General features: G+C 37.8%; 2 protein-coding genes across 9 annotated transcripts in view; one reads left to right on the top strand and one right to left on the bottom strand.

The window, feature by feature from the left end:
• The window catches only part of LOC125241595 (ecdysone-induced protein 74EF), a 320422-nt gene that overhangs the window by 63179 nt on the left and 239404 nt on the right, over positions 1 to 17839 (top strand). For all 8 annotated transcript variants that reach the window (XM_048150148.1, XM_048150150.1, XM_048150147.1 and 5 more), the window contains exon 2: positions 5749 to 5831. The gene's annotated coding sequence lies outside the window, so the exon portion shown is untranslated. The remainder of the gene's footprint in view (positions 1 to 5748; positions 5832 to 17839) is intronic.
• LOC125241596 (U7 snRNA-associated Sm-like protein LSm11) overlaps positions 2943 to 17839 on the bottom strand; it is a 72649-nt gene continuing 57752 nt past the window's right edge. The window contains exons 3-4 of the mRNA XM_048150153.1: positions 5169 to 5316; positions 2943 to 4845 (exon numbers count right to left, since the gene is read on the bottom strand). Coding sequence (XP_048006110.1) covers positions 4676 to 4845; positions 5169 to 5316 — 318 coding nt within the window. The 3' untranslated portion in view covers positions 2943 to 4675. The remainder of the gene's footprint in view (positions 4846 to 5168; positions 5317 to 17839) is intronic.

A 17839-nucleotide genomic window follows, 5' to 3' on the forward strand; every position in this document is an offset into this window, starting at 1 on the left:
CCTGGCCTTCTTCTTTTTAACCCCCGACGCAAAAACGACGGCGTGTTATAAGTTTGACGTGTCTGTCTGTCTGTCTGTGTGTGTGTCTGTCTGTGGCATCGTAGCTCCCGAACGGAAGAACCGATTTCGATTTAGTTTTTTTTGTTTGAAAGCTGAGTTAGTCGGGAGTGTTCTTTGCCATGTTTCATAAAAATCGGTCCACTATGTCGCGGTCGGGGTTTTTTTCAAAATTTTAATTTTGTTGTTATTCTTATTAACAGTTGTAGTCTAATATATTATGTACTTAAGACATAAAATATCGCTCGCGGTCTTATAACTTATAAGTTTTGGCTTATAAGTTATAAGCCAAAACTTATGTATGCCAAGTATGTCTTCGTACCGGCGGCAAAAACGACGGCGTGTTTGACGTGTCTGTCTGTCTGTCTATTCGTCTATCTGTCTGTGTGTGTGTCTGTCTGTGGCATCGTAGGAACCGAACGGATGAACCGATTTAGATTTAGTTTTTTTTTCTCAAAGCTGAGTTAGTCGGGAGTGTTCTTACCCATGTTTCATGAAAATCGGTCTATTATGTCACGGTCGGGGGTTTTTTCAAAATTTTAATTTTGTGGTCAGGTTTTACGAAACATATTTCATCTGACCCCTCAAGAAAAGTCCTTCAATCTTTCCCCACCTTGTACTTAAAGTACGGAATGGAATAAAATTTCCCAGTTTTCTGTTGACCTGTGTATACTTGTCGTTGTGCCTATGGGAAGTCCGATCGTCCACCTCCTATTGTTCCCGTGTTTTCAGAGTCCGGCCATCGCTCCCGCGCGCTCCCATTCATACATACATATATACAAAAACTGTTCCCAACGCGGAAATTGCTGGAAACTATAGCCTAGACCTGAGCCTATTTACGCCTGAGTTCATAAAGTTATTTTACGAGAGCTAAGAGTTGAATTTCTTTAGTACTTTCACAAGCACAGGGGAATTGAACGGTTCTCTAAAGAAAGTAATGTAAAAAAAAAACCTATAAAATGTTTTTTTTGTTCCTAGCATATTACTGATAATATTAAGCAGTTCTTAGATTTTGGACTTTGGTCTGAAAATTTCTAATGAAAATTTCTAATGAAATAATAAAAGGCTGTATAGACGAGATACTAGGAACAACGACAGGACTATTCAATGACATTTTAAAAGAGGAAGTCATACCGGAACAATGGAAAACCTCCACAATAATATTACTTCACAAAAAAGGAGATAAAAGCCTAGTCAACAACTACAGACCTATCAGCTTAATAACAAACATGTACAAAATATTCTCCAAAGTTATCCTGAACCGGATTAGCAAAGAACTAGAGGCAAATCAACCTAAGGAGCAAGCGGGTTTCCGAAGTGGATTCTCAACAGTCGACCATATACATACAATCAAACAAATAATAGAAAAACATTTGGAGTACAATAAAATCTTTTATCTTGCTTTCATAGACTACAATAAAGCATTCGACTCTTTGAAACATAAATACATATGGGAAGCATTGCAAGAACAAAACATACAAACAAAATACATAAGAATATTACAACTAATATACCAGAATTCCACAGCTAAAATACGGACAGAAAGAGACGGCAAAGTATTCAGTGTGAAAAAAGGAGTGAAACAGGGAGATCCTTTGTCACCGAAACTTTTCTCCGCAGTTCTAGAATATGTATTTAGGAAGCTTAACTGGGAGTCCCTTGGGATCGACATAAATGGAGCAAAGCTATCAAACCTTAGGTTTGCTGACGATATTATTCTACTTAGCGACAACCCACAAGACCTAAACATAATGTTACAACAACTAGCTGATGTCAGTAAAGAAGTTGGATTAACAATGAACACCGAAAAAACAAAAATAATGACGAACAGTGGAAAAGAAGAGATACTCATAGACAACAACCTCATTGAATATGTAGAACAATACACATATCTCGGGCAAGTAATATCACCTCAAAATTTGATGCAACAAGAAGTGGACACTAGAATTGGGAACTCATGGAAAAGATATTGGTCACTACGAGAAATCATGAAAAACAACCAAATACCTACAAACCTTAAGTCCAAAGTCTTTAACACATGTATCCTTCCCTGTCTCACGTATGGATGCCAAACTTGGGCCCTAACGGACAAGGAAAGGCGAGCTCTCCAAGTTTGCCAAAATAGCATGGAAAGAAGCATGTTGCATATAAAACTTAAAGATAGAATAAAGTTGGATACCATTAGAAAAAGAACAAAGATAACTGACGTAAATCAGACAATGAAGCAACTAAAATGGAAATGGACTGGCCACATGCTCCGAGATAAAAGAGAAAAATGGTCTAAGGACATAACATCATGGTACCCAAGAGATGGCAAAAGGAAGGATGGCGGACAAAAAATGAGATGGGAAAATGAATTCAGAAAGGTAGCTGGAGCCTTGTGGAGAAGACAAGCTCTAGACAGAGAAACATGGAGAAATATGGGAGAGGCCTATGCCAAAGGCAACCAGACTAAACGTCTGCGGAGAAAGGCTAGCAGTAAGCAGTAAGTAAGATTTTGGTACTTTCCTATTCCGTACAACGTTAGCGTAAGATGTCTTACAAAATCTTCCACTGAGTAATAAAAACGTATGGAATACTAGCTTTTGCCCGCGGCTTCGCTCGCGTTAGAAAGAGACAAAAAGTAGCCTATGTCACTCTCCATCCCTTCAACTATCTCCACTTAAAAAATCACGTCAATTCGTAGCTCCGTTTTGCCGTGAAAGACGGACAAACAAACAGACACACACACTTTCCCATTTATAATATTAGTATGGATATTTGACAAAAAAAAATTGTTGAGAAGACGCTTTGTTGTCGGAAATAAGTAGAATAATTGAAAGGAACGACCCTTAAAATAAAACTTAAAGCACAAAGTTTACTGAGTGAGTATTTTATGTATTGATGCATTTTAGTTATACTTGTCTAAATAACAAATGTAAGCTTTTACCTGTATCAAGAATATTTCACATGTGAGATATTTTTATGTTTTACAAAATTCTTTATTTTAAGGAGTATCAAAACAAGTATGCTCCATTTTATAACTACTAGTAGGTAAGCAGATCCCATGTACAAAACTAATAATATGTAATAACTATTATACAACATTTCATAACTTATTCAAATAGTATTTAACATCGCACATACTCGGATATACTTCTAAATAAGTATTTAAAAAAATCCTAAACAGAAAACATACAAACAACTTTTAACTATGTTAAATTTTAACGTACAAATTAGTTTTAACACTTCTAAGTATATATAATATAACTAACATGTTTAGGCAGCGGCAATATTTTTTATATACCACCAGAATATATACAAAATATAACAAATGAAACATTTATAATACTTATTAAGTATCAACTTTTAGCACTTAACATATTAACCATCTTAAGTTTTATTCTTAGTTTTTAATTTTAAAGTATAAAAAGTAATAGTTGCCTAATCTACTAATTGGTACCTAATAACTAATCATAGTACTACTCTAACATACCTATCGTCACTACTTTGAAAAAAAAACTTGTATCTTCTTGTGTGAATGAAAAAAATAATTATGTAGTAAGTATGTATGGAATGCATATAGACTTACTGCGTTTTAACTTTGAGGATCAGTTTGAGATATGAGATATTTTCAAAGTATTTAGTGACGACATTGGTACCTATATACGTACCGTTGAGTACAGTCTTAAAAAGTCTACTACTAAATAAAAGCATATCAAAACTATAAGTTTTTTTTCTTAAATTTTACGAAACATTCAACCAGCCTTGTAAAAGTATTCTTATTCGAACTTACAAATATTTAATGCATTTAAACCTTATTTATTTACATTTTTATTTTATTTCATGGGCAATTATTGGCAATTCACCCTATTATGCTGTTAAAGTTATAAACATGAAAGATATCTGGCAATTATAATTAAGTGTAAATATTTAAAATAAGTTATTGGAATCAACTTTGAAGAACCTGAGAAAATGCAATGATAACTATGCACTAAACATACAAGTCGATAATATTTGTGCAGACACTGCAGACAGAACCAGATGTCCAAACTTTTTGGGTGCACATTTATCATCTCCATCATCTGTTTAAGCTTCTTGATATTTAGATATTGAATTGTTTGATAAAAAAAGCCATGATTTTTTATGATGGATGTTACAGACTACAGTATTGTAACCAACGAAGTAATCGCTGATTGTAACGCCAAAGACTCGTCAACGGCATTTTTGAGGCACTTATGTGATAAAATAGCTTCGAATAATGATTACAAACCTATACTAACCAGTCATACTGTTTGTAAAAAGAAAAAATAAAATGACACATTTACAACGAGGGTGGTAAACGCAATTGATTTCAATGAGGATACTTATTCTGAATCGGTTTTTTCGCCATGCGGTGATACTGTGGCGCCAGACCCTTTAGCACAACTTGCCTTGTCGCGCGCGAGTCCATATATCAAGCGCGTATTCAAGTATGGACTAGCGCGCGACAAGGCAAGTTGTGCTAGAGGGGCTGGTCTTCATTACCCACCAATCATATTAAATCGACATATTTCATTGGTGGAATTTGATGTTTGCTGTCAGAAAGGCCTGGCGACTCAGTGTATGACCATGGCGAAAAAAATATCACACACGCATGTTATTTAGTCCGATACTGGTCCACGACATTGATGAGGACGATATGCTCCCCCCTCACGAGCAACTGGGGAATGTGGCGGGAGCACTCGAAGATCCTGTTGCCTAGGGAGGATACCACCACCTCTGGGAGGGGGGAGATCATGTTTGCTGTGCCTTGTGGCACGGGACGACCTGAAAAAGACGTAATGAGTTAAATATTACAAATAGACGAAACGAAAGCCCACAGACTTCGCCGGCTCGGTCACTTACTTGGAATGGGAATCGATCGCGTTGTCAAGAGAGCGTTTTTGGGTCGACTGGCTAGTGGCCGTCCGGCGGGTCGACCCAGGTATCGCTGGGACGACAGTGTGGCGACGTACGATCTGCGTCAGCTTCAAGTCAGTGACTGGCAAAGAGGCTGCGCAGGATCGGGACAGATGGCGATCTCGCGGAAGCCAAAATTCGCTTTGGATCACTGAGCCAAAATTAGTTAGTTTAGTTAGCTGGAAACGTACCTCCTGCGGGTGGGTACTTCAGTTTCCTGATAGGTTTCCTGCAGTAGATCTCAAGTACGTTGGTCAGTACCAGGTTCCAGTGTTTGTCGAAAGCCGTGAGGTCTCCGTGTAAGACGCCGCGGAGACCCGTCGGACCTCTAGTTATCACCTGAAACAAAGATAATTGTTAAGAGATTTACACTAGTTGACGCGTGATTGACGCGCGGATGACGCTAGATGTCACTACAAATAACTCTCATTTACTGATGTATGGAGTTACAACTCTTTCCTTACTTATTTCTCTATGATACTTAGTAATATAACCTAACCACATAAATTAAAATTTTGAAGAAACCCCGACATAAAGGACCGATTTTCATAAAACATGGCTAAGAACACTCCCGACTAATTTTGCTTTCAAATAAAAAAAAAATCTAAATCGGTTCATCCGTTCCGGAGCTACGATGCCACAGACAGACACACACACAAACAGACAGACACGTCAAACTTATAACACCCCGTCGTCGGGGGTTAAAAATAGACAGATACGAGTATGTATTTATATTTTTTTTTTGCTAAAAGCTATATCTCTTTGTTTCAGATCTGGGAGCACCAACATCGCTCGTGTGCATACTTTATGTGTTAAATTAGTTCAATCAGTGCCTCATTATATTATACTCTTTGGTAAGTGAAATTACTAAGTACATACATGTTTGTCCTCATACATACAAATTTCCGGCTACACTTTGATATGCCAACAAATACATAATCAATCGATCACTGTTTTAAAGTAGTTATAAAAGTTAACAAACACAAAGATAACTCACATCGGCCAATAAAAATAATGTAATGTTTTTTTTAAATGATTACTGTATTCATCTGTCACAGTCAAAAGTTTTTAACCAGTATTCCAACGCAAGATTGGCCGACGCCGATCGTAACATGTTCTAATAAGAAATATCTGGGAGACGGAATACAATATACAAAAATTCAAAATAGCGCGTTTTGAGAGATAAAATGACGTTGATTTTTGCCACCGAAAACCGCCATTTTTAATATCACGTCGGTGGAAAACAGACATACTGTCCGCCTTATGGAAAGCGGTCACCATATTGGTATTATTGGTGATACTCCCCATACTGAAAAGCTGATGAAAATTACTTTTAATTTAAAATAAAATACCAAATTTCAAATTCTTCTTGAGAAAACAAACAACACTGAAACAATAATTTTCTAGTAAAAGCGCTTAGGTAATTTTGAGAAAAACACCTCGAAAAGTGAAAAAAGGCAGATCTCCGCAATACTTACAGTTAAATTCTTTACATACTTAATCTACTTAAGTACCTAGTCTTAGTCCTTTGTTTGTTTTTGTTTTCATATGCAATATAAATAACATAACCAATGCGGAAGCGAACTATTTCTAAGAAATTTCTTCTATTTTATACGCAATACGACCTTTCTATGAAATACAGTTCTGTATTTCATAGAAAGGTCGTATTGCGTATAAAATAGATTTCTAAAAGATTTATATTATACGATCAACTGGTATGATTTCAAAACGAGGAAGATGAGAAATTTAATATAAGGAGGAATTTAATATTTTCTATAAACTTCGTAGTACTTTATGACGCAGGATGATTTAACCCCCTAATTTGGCAACGTAGGTATGTTAAAATAATACTTAACTTTACTAAACTCTTTTTTGTTTTTATTCCTAAGAGCATTTTTAACTGTCAAGTGCAACTGAGGCAAGAACCCACGTTTCTTTTTAGTTTTACCCAGAAAACGGACACGACAAGTAAATTAAATAGTAAAGCATAGCCATATATGTGATACTGTACCTTAATATACTCATAAGTATATTATATAGATCTCGAAAACAGCTCTAACGATGTTATAGTGAAATTTGCTACATGAAGGTTTCCGGGGGGCAAAAAATCGATCTAGCCAGACATTATCTCTGACAATGTGAGAAGCAAGCATTCTTGAATTTTTGTATGTCTCTCAGACATTGAATATGATCTTTAAAGTCACTCTTGAGTCGAACGCGATAAAATAATATTATTTTATCGCATTAAACCGAGTGACTTTAAAAATGTGTACAACACGCGAGAATTTAAAGTGTCATATTTAATTTAAAGTTGATAATTGTGAGTGTTGTCATACTGTTCGCACCGCGTGTGCTAGTGGCGCGTACGCAGACGGCCTTGCCTGGGATCAACTTTCCATGCGGAACTTTTCGCACGTCATTTTGGGCGCCATGCGACATGCGCGCATTGTCAATGTCATGTCTGCCGGCCTAGCAGAAATGACAATCGTTGACGCTATCAATCGAAACGCAGTCTGGCTCTGTCGCACGCTTTGCATTTGCGGCGTGCGTGAGATGGATGACGCCTAAACATATTTGGGAGCATTTGCTCCCAAATATGTTTAGGCGTCATCCATATATTAATTTACGTCACAGTGTAAGGGGGGGGGGAGTCATACTAAATGTGACAATCCCTGTTAAAGGGATACAAAAAAGCGTGACATAGGGGGGGGGAGGGGTCCAAAAACCTGAAATTTGGTGTGACGTAATATGTGGATGATCCCTTATTAGCCATTCTTGCTTTCCTTTTTTTGTTACCGAAAATGTACAAAAATTTGGTAAACAAAAGTTTCATAACGTTCTGGGAAATTTTGGGAAATCTGGTAGATCTTGCTCAGCATCTCTTTTCATTTAACCGCCTAGAAAACGTAGGTACAATATTATATTTTTGAGAATTGTTCTTATACATTTTTGTTATGGTTATTCCAGTATCAATACAAAGCTCCCGTGGAAATAGTTATCATACAATAAAGCATTTTACGAATAGAAATCATCACTTATTTATGCCGGTGACTGTACTCCCAGTAAACGTTAAGGCACATAACTGTCAGTGTCAAGTGTCAATGTAACTGTGGTGAAGTGTGGTGAAATCGCCCACAGATTATTCGTTCTTAAATGCTGTTCATGGCAGATCGAATTCACCTGTGCTAACCGCATATCTCTTTGTTCGAGTATAAAAAACCTAGGGCCTTGAACATACGCTTAACTCGTGAGTGAGCCATATAAGCAATCACTGGCAAGGCCCGATCTCGATTTTTGATGCTCCGTATTGTATTTATATATGGCACGAAAATTGATTTGATTCGTGATGAAGCATATGTTATAATTCATAACACAAAACTGCTTCGATAAATCTTTTTTGATCATTTTACTAGCTATATTATTAACACCTGACTTTGAATTTCCTGTCCTGTCAACTAAGCTACGAAGATACAGTAGTAGTATAGTCAACTGGAAGAACTGCTTTACAGTGGAATGGCCCTACAACTCTTTACGAAACTGAAACCACAAAAATAAAAGTTTCTTAAACTTAATACAAAAACACGAGAAAACTGTAACCAGAGCAACGAGGGGAAAAAGAAATATCACCCAGTTGTTGAACATAATACAATTAGATTCATAGAGTTCCTGAGGGTCTCCGCTCTCTTTTACTCTAATTATAAGGCGTAATTAGAGTGACAAAGAAAGATGCCCTCATTATGCGAACTTGTGTTCAGGGTAGGCCCTCTGACCAACACTTAGACCGACGAACAGGTATCTGAACTTCCTGAGTCCTGGAAGCATTTGCTTTGTTTTTAAATTAGGAACCTTTTGCTAGGAGGCTAAAGTTGGCCCAAACAATCGTCCCCGATATCAAAATTACCCACACTTCCTGGTACCAGCCCTTAATCTTAAATCTTCAAGGTTGAAGAATGGACTGCTTCATGGTGTGGACTATGGTGAGATTCTCAGTTCTCACGTTACAATGTCTTAAGACGCTACGGGAGCGAAAATGCTAAAATGGAAAGGAGCCCCTTTTCAATTTGGGAATTTCAGTTAAATATTAGTATTTTTAACTGAAATTCCCAAATTGAAAAAAACATTGTAACGTGAGAACTAAGAACCTCGTGTTATTAACTAGATTTATCGAAAAAAAATATGTCCATTAAGAACAACTCAGTTAAAAGATCAAAAATCGAGGTTCCGCTCTCGACTGTTTCCTCCTTCAAAACTTATTTAAACGGAACGAAATTTGAGAATCTGAATAACAATGAAATAATCTGTGTCGGACCGTTCAGAATTTCAGATCTTTTGGCTAATTGTTACCGATCTTGAGTATCACACCTTCTTTTAGCCATATTGAAAAAGGCCGTTTTAACCTTAAAAAAGTCAAAACGGTCCGACACAGATAAAAATAATAATAATCTGTGTTGAAAAAATCATTGCTCTATCTTCAAAAACCAGGGAGGAAATAGTCGAGAGCGTTTGTATGGAGAATTGACCTGTATCGTATCGTCTTCATGGCCATGCTGGATCAGATGAAAAAGCTCACAAGTCACACCAATAAGTCAACATTTTACCGATAAACGGCTTAATGGTCAGTTTGTGACATATTGAAGCTGCTTTGCTTTTAGCTACAGCTAGATAGTGCTTTTACTGATCCACATTTCTGTCCTTAAAAACGGTGTCAAGCCAAGCTTACACATTTGCAAAAATAATATTTAAACTGACTGTTGTAAAACATCGAGTAATAAAGAACACGGAAAAAAAAATTGTCAGTAAGGTACAGCAGGGCAAATCTCGACTGGGGGACAAATGTAACTGGTCCATTTTTTCCATGTTTTACAATGTTTGCATTATTAAATACTTAGTGTTCACCGGTTATATATGGTAGGCGATAGGCGTGTTCAGTGGATACATGTAGAACTCAACATCATAGTGTAATAATGGAAAAATTTGCCTCGCTGTACCTTACATTTTTGAGTTCTTAAAACAGTTCAAATTATTCCGACATTTATCACTGTCTTATTTATTTTCCCCTCACTAGCTCGGAAACACGTGTTTTGTACTTTAATACCAGCGGGTAAAAACGCATTTTATCCACTAGTGGGTAAAGTAATTTGACCTTGAATAAAGTCAAATTAACTGCTTTAAAATTGATAAAAGTAGGTGAATCTAGTAATAAAGATGATTTACCACCTGTGGAACTACTGGATGCAGTGATAAACGCATTTTTTGCGTTGTAGTTTCCTCGCTATAGTGAGGGGAAAAGTTTTGTGTTACACTCGGGTGCAAATGTATTTTACTTCTCGTGTGTTAAAAAACTCGCAAGTTCAGGATTTTATTCTCGAACCACTCGCTTCGCTCGTGGTTCAACTATAGAATCCTTTCACTTGCTCGTTTTTCAATTCCACACTCGGCTTTAAAATACAACTTTGCCCCCTTGTATAACAAATAACTATTATTTAAACTTTACTGCACAATACATAAAAAACTACAAATGGCGGAATCGCATTCTCTACCAGTCAACTATGGGCTAAACCGAAAGATCAAGTTGGTGCAGGCAGGGTCCTAGTAGGTTTAATTATGGCTTATTATAGTATCTTTTTTAAAATGTTGGGCATAGGCACAATAAGATATTGTATGTAAAATTGCCAAATTGTATGCCAAACTAAATTCGAGTTGGGTTGGTCGGGACATGTTGCTACCGTTGCTAGGCAGAGTGATGTTAGGTGGACTATGTATATAGTATATGTTAACGGAATGGTGGCCGCTTACAGATGTAAGCAGCGCTTGGAGCTTGGAATCTGTTAGCTCGTTGGGTGGACGACATCCGCAAAGTTGCGGGTCACAACAACTGGATGAAACTAGCTCAGGACCGGGATACATGGCGTACTAGAAGAGAGGTATATGTTCAGCAGCGGGCGATAAAGGGCTGACATGATGATAATGATTGTCAAACCTCTTCGACATCATTATAAAACTGTGAGCAGTACGGTCGAGTAACTTATGAAGTAATTTCTGACCTCCGTTCAGGACTTGTACAGTCAACAACACAGCTGTGTATACAGACAAAGTGCCAAAAATATGTATACAGAACTTTATTACCTGTACATAAAGGTGTGTATACATATTTTTGGCACTTTGTCTGTATACACAGCTGTGTTGTTGACTGTACAGCTATTCTCGTTTGTTTTCTTATATGCCGAATTTAACCACCAGAATAAAGGTCGTTACACATCTGTTCAGTCGTCTCTATGAAGACATGATCACGTATAATCATGAGACTGTCATGGCCGCCGGTTTTTGGCAGCGCCGTACCAAAGCCAAGGGCAGTGATCCATATAGTATACTTGTTACGCAATACATGGTCTATTTTTATTGGTTTGCTGTAATATTCACGGCTTTTACCTGACTAAGGTAAAAGGGTTTATTTTTCATGTAGTATTGATATAAACCCTGACTAGCAATATATGACTATCGACAAGAGGGCGCTGTTATTTTAATGTATGCGGTGACAGTTCAGTGTCGTATGAAGAAAATAGTTCTAATGAAATTCCGCAACATGGCGCGTAGCGTATATATTTCTGGTCACGCTTTAGGTAAGTCGCGTCTTCGCCTCGGCTTAGTATCTGACCATGAGTACCTAAGGGTCCCCCCACATCTAGCGTCTCGCGAGCGTCGCGTCGGGCCAACTGTATGGAAAAAGACGCCGCGTCGACGCGACGTCGACGCGGCGTCAGGCTTTGCCCATACAGTTGGCCCGACGCGACGCTCGCGAGACGCTAGATGTGGGGGGACCCTAAGCATGCGCGGATCCAGGGGAGGGGGAGGGGGGGGGTCATGGGGGTCATATCCCCCCGCCCTGGAGCCTAAGTTGGCCATACAAATAGACCACGTGACCCCACCCTGGGGCCCGGGCCTTTACCACGTGACCCCCCCCTGGGCACGAAGCTGGATCCGCACTTGTACCTAAGCTTATTTATAATTTCAAAGAAAAAGGATTTTTTTGCTTATTCAGTTTAGTCAGTGAGAGGACTATAGTACCACAGATTGTGAGCAATACTGTGCTAAATCTTGAATCTAAGACATTAAAGTCCTACTACTAGGTCCTTTATACATAGCAGAAGAGACAACAGAAAACTTGATTAATCCAAAGTTATGTTTTTTAGTTATATCATTTATAATTAAAACAACATATCATACTCAACAACAACATAAAGTTGTTATATCCCGACACTAATTAAGTATTTGGTATTTAACATCAAAACTTCGCATTTCACATTATTATGTCAATGAATATACCGCTTAACATCAACTCTGAAGAAAGACAAACATATTGATCGACACTAAAATGCGCACAACACAATCCAATTTCTACGTCACGTGACGTCACACGCTAAAAAGCAACCTGATACAGTCACTGCAGCAAGTATCAAACACCTTCACTCCGCCCCAATTAAAATTAGACTCTAGACCTACATGAATAAGGTTGATAAATACACGCGCGAATCGCTTCCGCGTTAGCGTCATGTCACTTTCACTTACAGCCTACCTATCATACTCACTTTACCATTCAAATTTAAACTTTATTCTACGCAAATAAGGTCTGAAACCACTAATTATTCACTTTTTTTTTCGTGGTCATACGTTGATCTGATTTGGACGTTACGTAATTGGTAATAAGGTTGTGTTTTGATCGGTTGGACACGGCCTTACTCAAGGCCGTGCACATTTGCTTTCTCTCGGGGTCGACGGTCACAGTTTTTTTAGTACAGGATTCGTTCAAGGTCGTTTTTTCGCCTGCTCTTTATGTTTGTAAACATGGGTTACAAGTGTTACAACTAGGGTTGCCAGATCGAATTGCCCGAAAATCGGGACAAAAGGACATTTTATCGGGATTTTGGGACTTTTGTCGAGAAATGCGAAATAAAATCAAATAGGTTATTTTTCCAACTTTTCATAATAAAAATGTTAATGATATTTTTGTCTCTTATAATTATTTTATATTATCAAATGTTAATTACCTCCTCCTGAATATATTTCAGCTTAAGGTCGATTTAGACTATCATTTAATAGAAATATGATCATAGACAACATGCCGTCCTTTTTCTTCACGTTAAAGAAAAAGAGAGGCATACAGACCTATGATCAAACATATGTGATAATGTAATATGGGACATGGGACTAAGTGTAAATTTTCAGTAAGTTAACATTTCTTGTTATTTCTAAGCACCGAAGCAGCGACGCGTGCGACGTTTCGATTTTGTTTGTTGTTTTTGCAAAGTAAAATCTCGGGAAATTTTTCATTTTGTCGGGAGTCGGGACAACGTGACGTAAATCGGGAGAATCCCGTCAAATCCCGACCATCTGGCAACCCTAGTTACAACCTATATTAATGAATGGCATAGAACTTTTGTTTAAATAATTGGCAGTTTGTGTAGGATATTGGCTGAACTAATATCTACTGGGTACTTAGACAAATAGAATTCTTGCGAATCATTGACGCCTGAAATCGTAAGTTAGCTCTCAACAAAGGACGATGAAAGACGTGGCCTACGATGGAGTGAGCTCGCCCTGAAGATGCCTCTTCACTCTTGATTTGAAGGTTGCCGGGTTATATATAAAAAAAAAATATATTATTTCAAGCCAATTATTGCTCATACAGGTTGATTCCATACTATATTATATTGTAAACTAGCGACCCGCCCCGGCTTCGCAAATAAACCTTAAAACTTATAAAATTAAATCTTACATAGGGACAGAGAAAGCGATTAAATTAATAAATTTTACTAATTAAATTAAATTTACAATTAACATTAAATTAAATTAAAATGAAAATATAAAATATAAATTCATATCATAAGAGATACTAATTTCAGTACTCAAGAATGTTTCATTAAAATAACAGACATGACATGAAATTATACAAAATATATAACTTTGAAAAAATGAGAAAACAAAAGTTTTGATATTTAAAGTGGATTTATGAGGAAAAAAGTACTTGCGAGTGTGAGATTTCAACTAACTGCCACTGGATCGCTAGCCCAGTGCCCTACCATCTGAGCTACTAAGATGTCATCTATAGCCATCGAATTTTTTCCATATGAATTTCGGGAAACCGTGAATTCCTTACGACAGTAACTTTAACATTTTTTTAGAAAAGGTAAATCAAAATATGTCGTTTCACCCTTCACTAAAATCAAATTACGATATAAGTGTTTTTTTAGACCATGTTTAAAAAAATCATAAAAAAATAAGTAAGAGATAAAAAATTGAAGAACCGATGGCCGTTGGTCTTATAATTCTATCTGTAGCGCAAATTTAGGAGTTTCAACTCAAAACTTGTCAAAAATCGATGAAAACCGTGTGGAGCCCCTTAATAGCGTCACAAATCTTTCTGGTTAGTAAAAAAATTCAAAGGGTTAAGTTGAATGACCGTTTTCCTCAACACCTGTGCTAGTGGATCTAACCCATCGCATGCCTGCAGTGCGTGTAGTATGATATACTTTCACTCGGTTAAACGCACGCGAAACGGACTCGATTGTAATGCATACCTAGTTTTTAAAGTTTTTAGACTGGATTTAAGGCATCGTAGGTACGTGAAGGGTAGTTGTTTATAATATTTGCATATCAAATAGTGAAAATTATTTTTTACTAATAAAATTGTTGACTGTCCAATTTCTGAGTGCCTTTTTGTATACCACATGGTGGCAAATAAGCATACGGCCCATCTTACGGTAAGCAGTCACCGTCACCTATCATCATCATCATATCAGCCCTTTATCGCCCACTATAGGCCCAGCATAGGCCTCTCTTCTAGTACGCCATTTGTCCCGGTCCTGAGCTAGTCTCATCCAGTTGTGACCCGCAATTTTCCGGATGTCGTTCACCACCGAGCTAACGGATGCCAAGTGCTTCTTACATCTGTAAGCGGCCACCATTCCGTTACAATTTTAGTCCATCTGCCATCACTCTGCCTAGCAACATGGCCACCTATGGACGCTTGCAACTCCAGAGGTGTTACTGGCATGTTGCTGACCCTTTAGAAATCTGTACACTCCTCTTTTGAAGAACTCCATACTGTAGGTCTTGGCATGGGAGCTCATTTCACAGCCGGAGTTCGCGCGAGGAAATATTACCTACCGCAAGAATCTAGGGTGAACAGGCATCTTCTGAGCGAGCTCACTCCATCGTTAGTCCACGTCTTTGCCTTTGGCTAGTCTGTGGCCAAGAGTAAGCCCAATTATAATAAAAAAATAATAAAAAAAATTCGTTATCAGCACTCTTAGAGATAGATCTTCTGGGAAACTCGTCTCCTGTTGACCACAAACATCTGAATTTCAACCAGAGTACAGTATTTAATCTTCAAGTGCATATGAGAACCATATCATCACAATTGATTTACTATTTGTATTCGAGAGACCGGCAAATAGACGAACTACCAAAAAAGAATAGTTCGCAACGGGTCTAAACTGAATTCGCCATTGACTTTGACACAGTTTTGGCCCGACCTGACCCAGTCACTAATGTCGCTACCGTGGGTGACAATGACAATGAGCAAATGGTACCCCCCGTGGGTCCCAGTTCCCAGGAGACTGATGAAACTAGCCGCTTCCGGGTCTAATTTTTCATTAATATAAATCCTAGAGAATTATATATAGAGAATTATTGTCAAAGTGTGGTCACATCTTTTGACACAGGATCTTTAAACTTTTGTGTTTTTTTCTCAGGTTTTTTTTTGTACAATAAATTGTGATATTAATATTAGCACCATCTAACCGAGAATCAACCTAAGGTGTAGTGCCGTCTAGTCAACCGTGCATCCTTGGTGGTTCGAATCGGAGTAACGTTTTTTTCTTAGACTTCATCTGTCTATACGGAGTTATATAAAAGTATTTTTCTTAAAGTTTATCGATTATTAAAATGCAAGTTAAAGTATTAGAGTGGTACTTGGCTAAGTTTGCAACTATTTTATAAGCAACTTTCGAAAAAACTAGTGACTAAACCAAACTCTTGTAGTACCTACTCGTAGTTGCCAACGCAGAGGCTTTCATGCCAAAATGCCGGGATAACGCAAGGAAGAAGAAGATATTGAACTCTTGTTTAGAATCCGTATTTTTCAATTACAAATGTCACTAAATTTGTCAACTTAAAAATCTAAAATACCGTCTACTGTATTGTAGGGGTGCTGTAGAGAGTTTTCCAAAATTTTCAAATTTCCACGCGAATTATTTTAGACTTTAAAGCTACATATAAGTAGTATTTTCCAAACGTCTTCACGCAGCCAATAAGCAACCAAAAAGGCTTACAGTTATAAAATAAAGCCTTCTACAACACGGCCTTGAGATAGATATGTCATGTGGGCTACCGTGGGCGTGCGTGGTGATAGCCTTTATTTGGAGTCGCATAAAGAGTATGATTTAATTTAAACCGGTTTACTAAACACTGGGCGGTTTTTATTGTATGTAAAGATTGTGTAGTGTTTTAATTTACAAGTCATCGATATGTCATTGTGTGAAGGTATTATATAAATCAGAATATTGACAGGTAACGTCAAAAGCATACTTATATGCAACATTCATTAATCTTTACGAATTTACATTTGTTTTACCATCCAGACAAATTGTCATTTAACACTGACAATAAGTGACAAGTAACAGAATATTACTAGTTTTATTTTATTTTTTATAGAAGTACTAGCTTTTGCCCGCGAAGTGGGGGGTAACAAAGAAACAAAAGTAGCCTATCGTCACTACTTTTAAAAAACTTGTGTCACTACTTTTAAAAAACTTGTATCTTCGTCTGTCAATGGAAAGAAAATTGTAGTAAGTATTTATGGAATGCATATAGACTTACTGCGTTTTAACTTTGAGGAACTGCGTGAGATACGAGATTTTTTAAAAGTAGTGACGCTATGTCACTATATCTCTTCAGCTATCTCCACTTAAAAAATCAAACCAATTCGTCGCTCCGTTTTGCCGTGAAAGACGGACAAACAAAATATAGGTTTCGAGGTCTAAAGTTTAGTTGTGCGAAGCGGAAGTTTCTGGAGAATGGACAATTGAGAACTCAACTCAGGGGCGAAAATCGAAATTTTATCTCATAGTGATAGTGGAAAGAAGCAGCAAGGATTAATCAGAACAATTCATGCGATACACACATATAGCAGTAATGCTACCCTAAGGTTGTCTGGTAGAGATCGCTTTTTAGCGATAAGACCGCCTGTTGTTACCTGCTTCTTAATATGTTTTGTTTTTGTACTGAATCTCATTGTCAATAAGTGGTGTACAATAAAGTATATATTATTATTATTTGTCTGTCTTTTCCATATCTCGGGACCATGGGGTCCCGGACCTTTGGGAGGCATGCGTGGGGCCGAAGCCAACAGCACAGAGGCCCTTTTAGACATTTTAATCTAAAGGCAAGGGATACACGTGGCGGATACCATCCCCGAGCGCACAATATGATACAACCGGAGATGGTCCCCGCCAGGTGCAAAGACTATTGCAGTGCAGCACTTTTGTGCTGCGATGGGAGCTAAGGTCATAGGTTATTGTTTTGAAAGTTGGATGAACTGGTTAAAGGGCTATGGGAGGAGACTATCGGACACCTGCCGTGACAATTAGTGCGACAACAGAGCAACACTTGAGAGTGGCTAAAAGGTTGTCGAGAGGTGAGTCTGCGGTAGCTTGGTTCCTGGTGTTCCATTCAGCAGGCCGCCGGCGTTATGACATTTTACACTTCCAACCTGGAGCATAGGTCCCGCTCTTGCGAATCCACTCTGGCCGGCCGGTTAAGGCAAGCGCAGAGGCGAGGGCTAGATGGAAGTGCCCTCTGGAAT

This window comes from Leguminivora glycinivorella, chromosome Z (genome assembly GCF_023078275.1).
Source record: "Leguminivora glycinivorella isolate SPB_JAAS2020 chromosome Z, LegGlyc_1.1, whole genome shotgun sequence".
Taxonomy (NCBI): domain Eukaryota; kingdom Metazoa; phylum Arthropoda; class Insecta; order Lepidoptera; family Tortricidae; genus Leguminivora; species Leguminivora glycinivorella.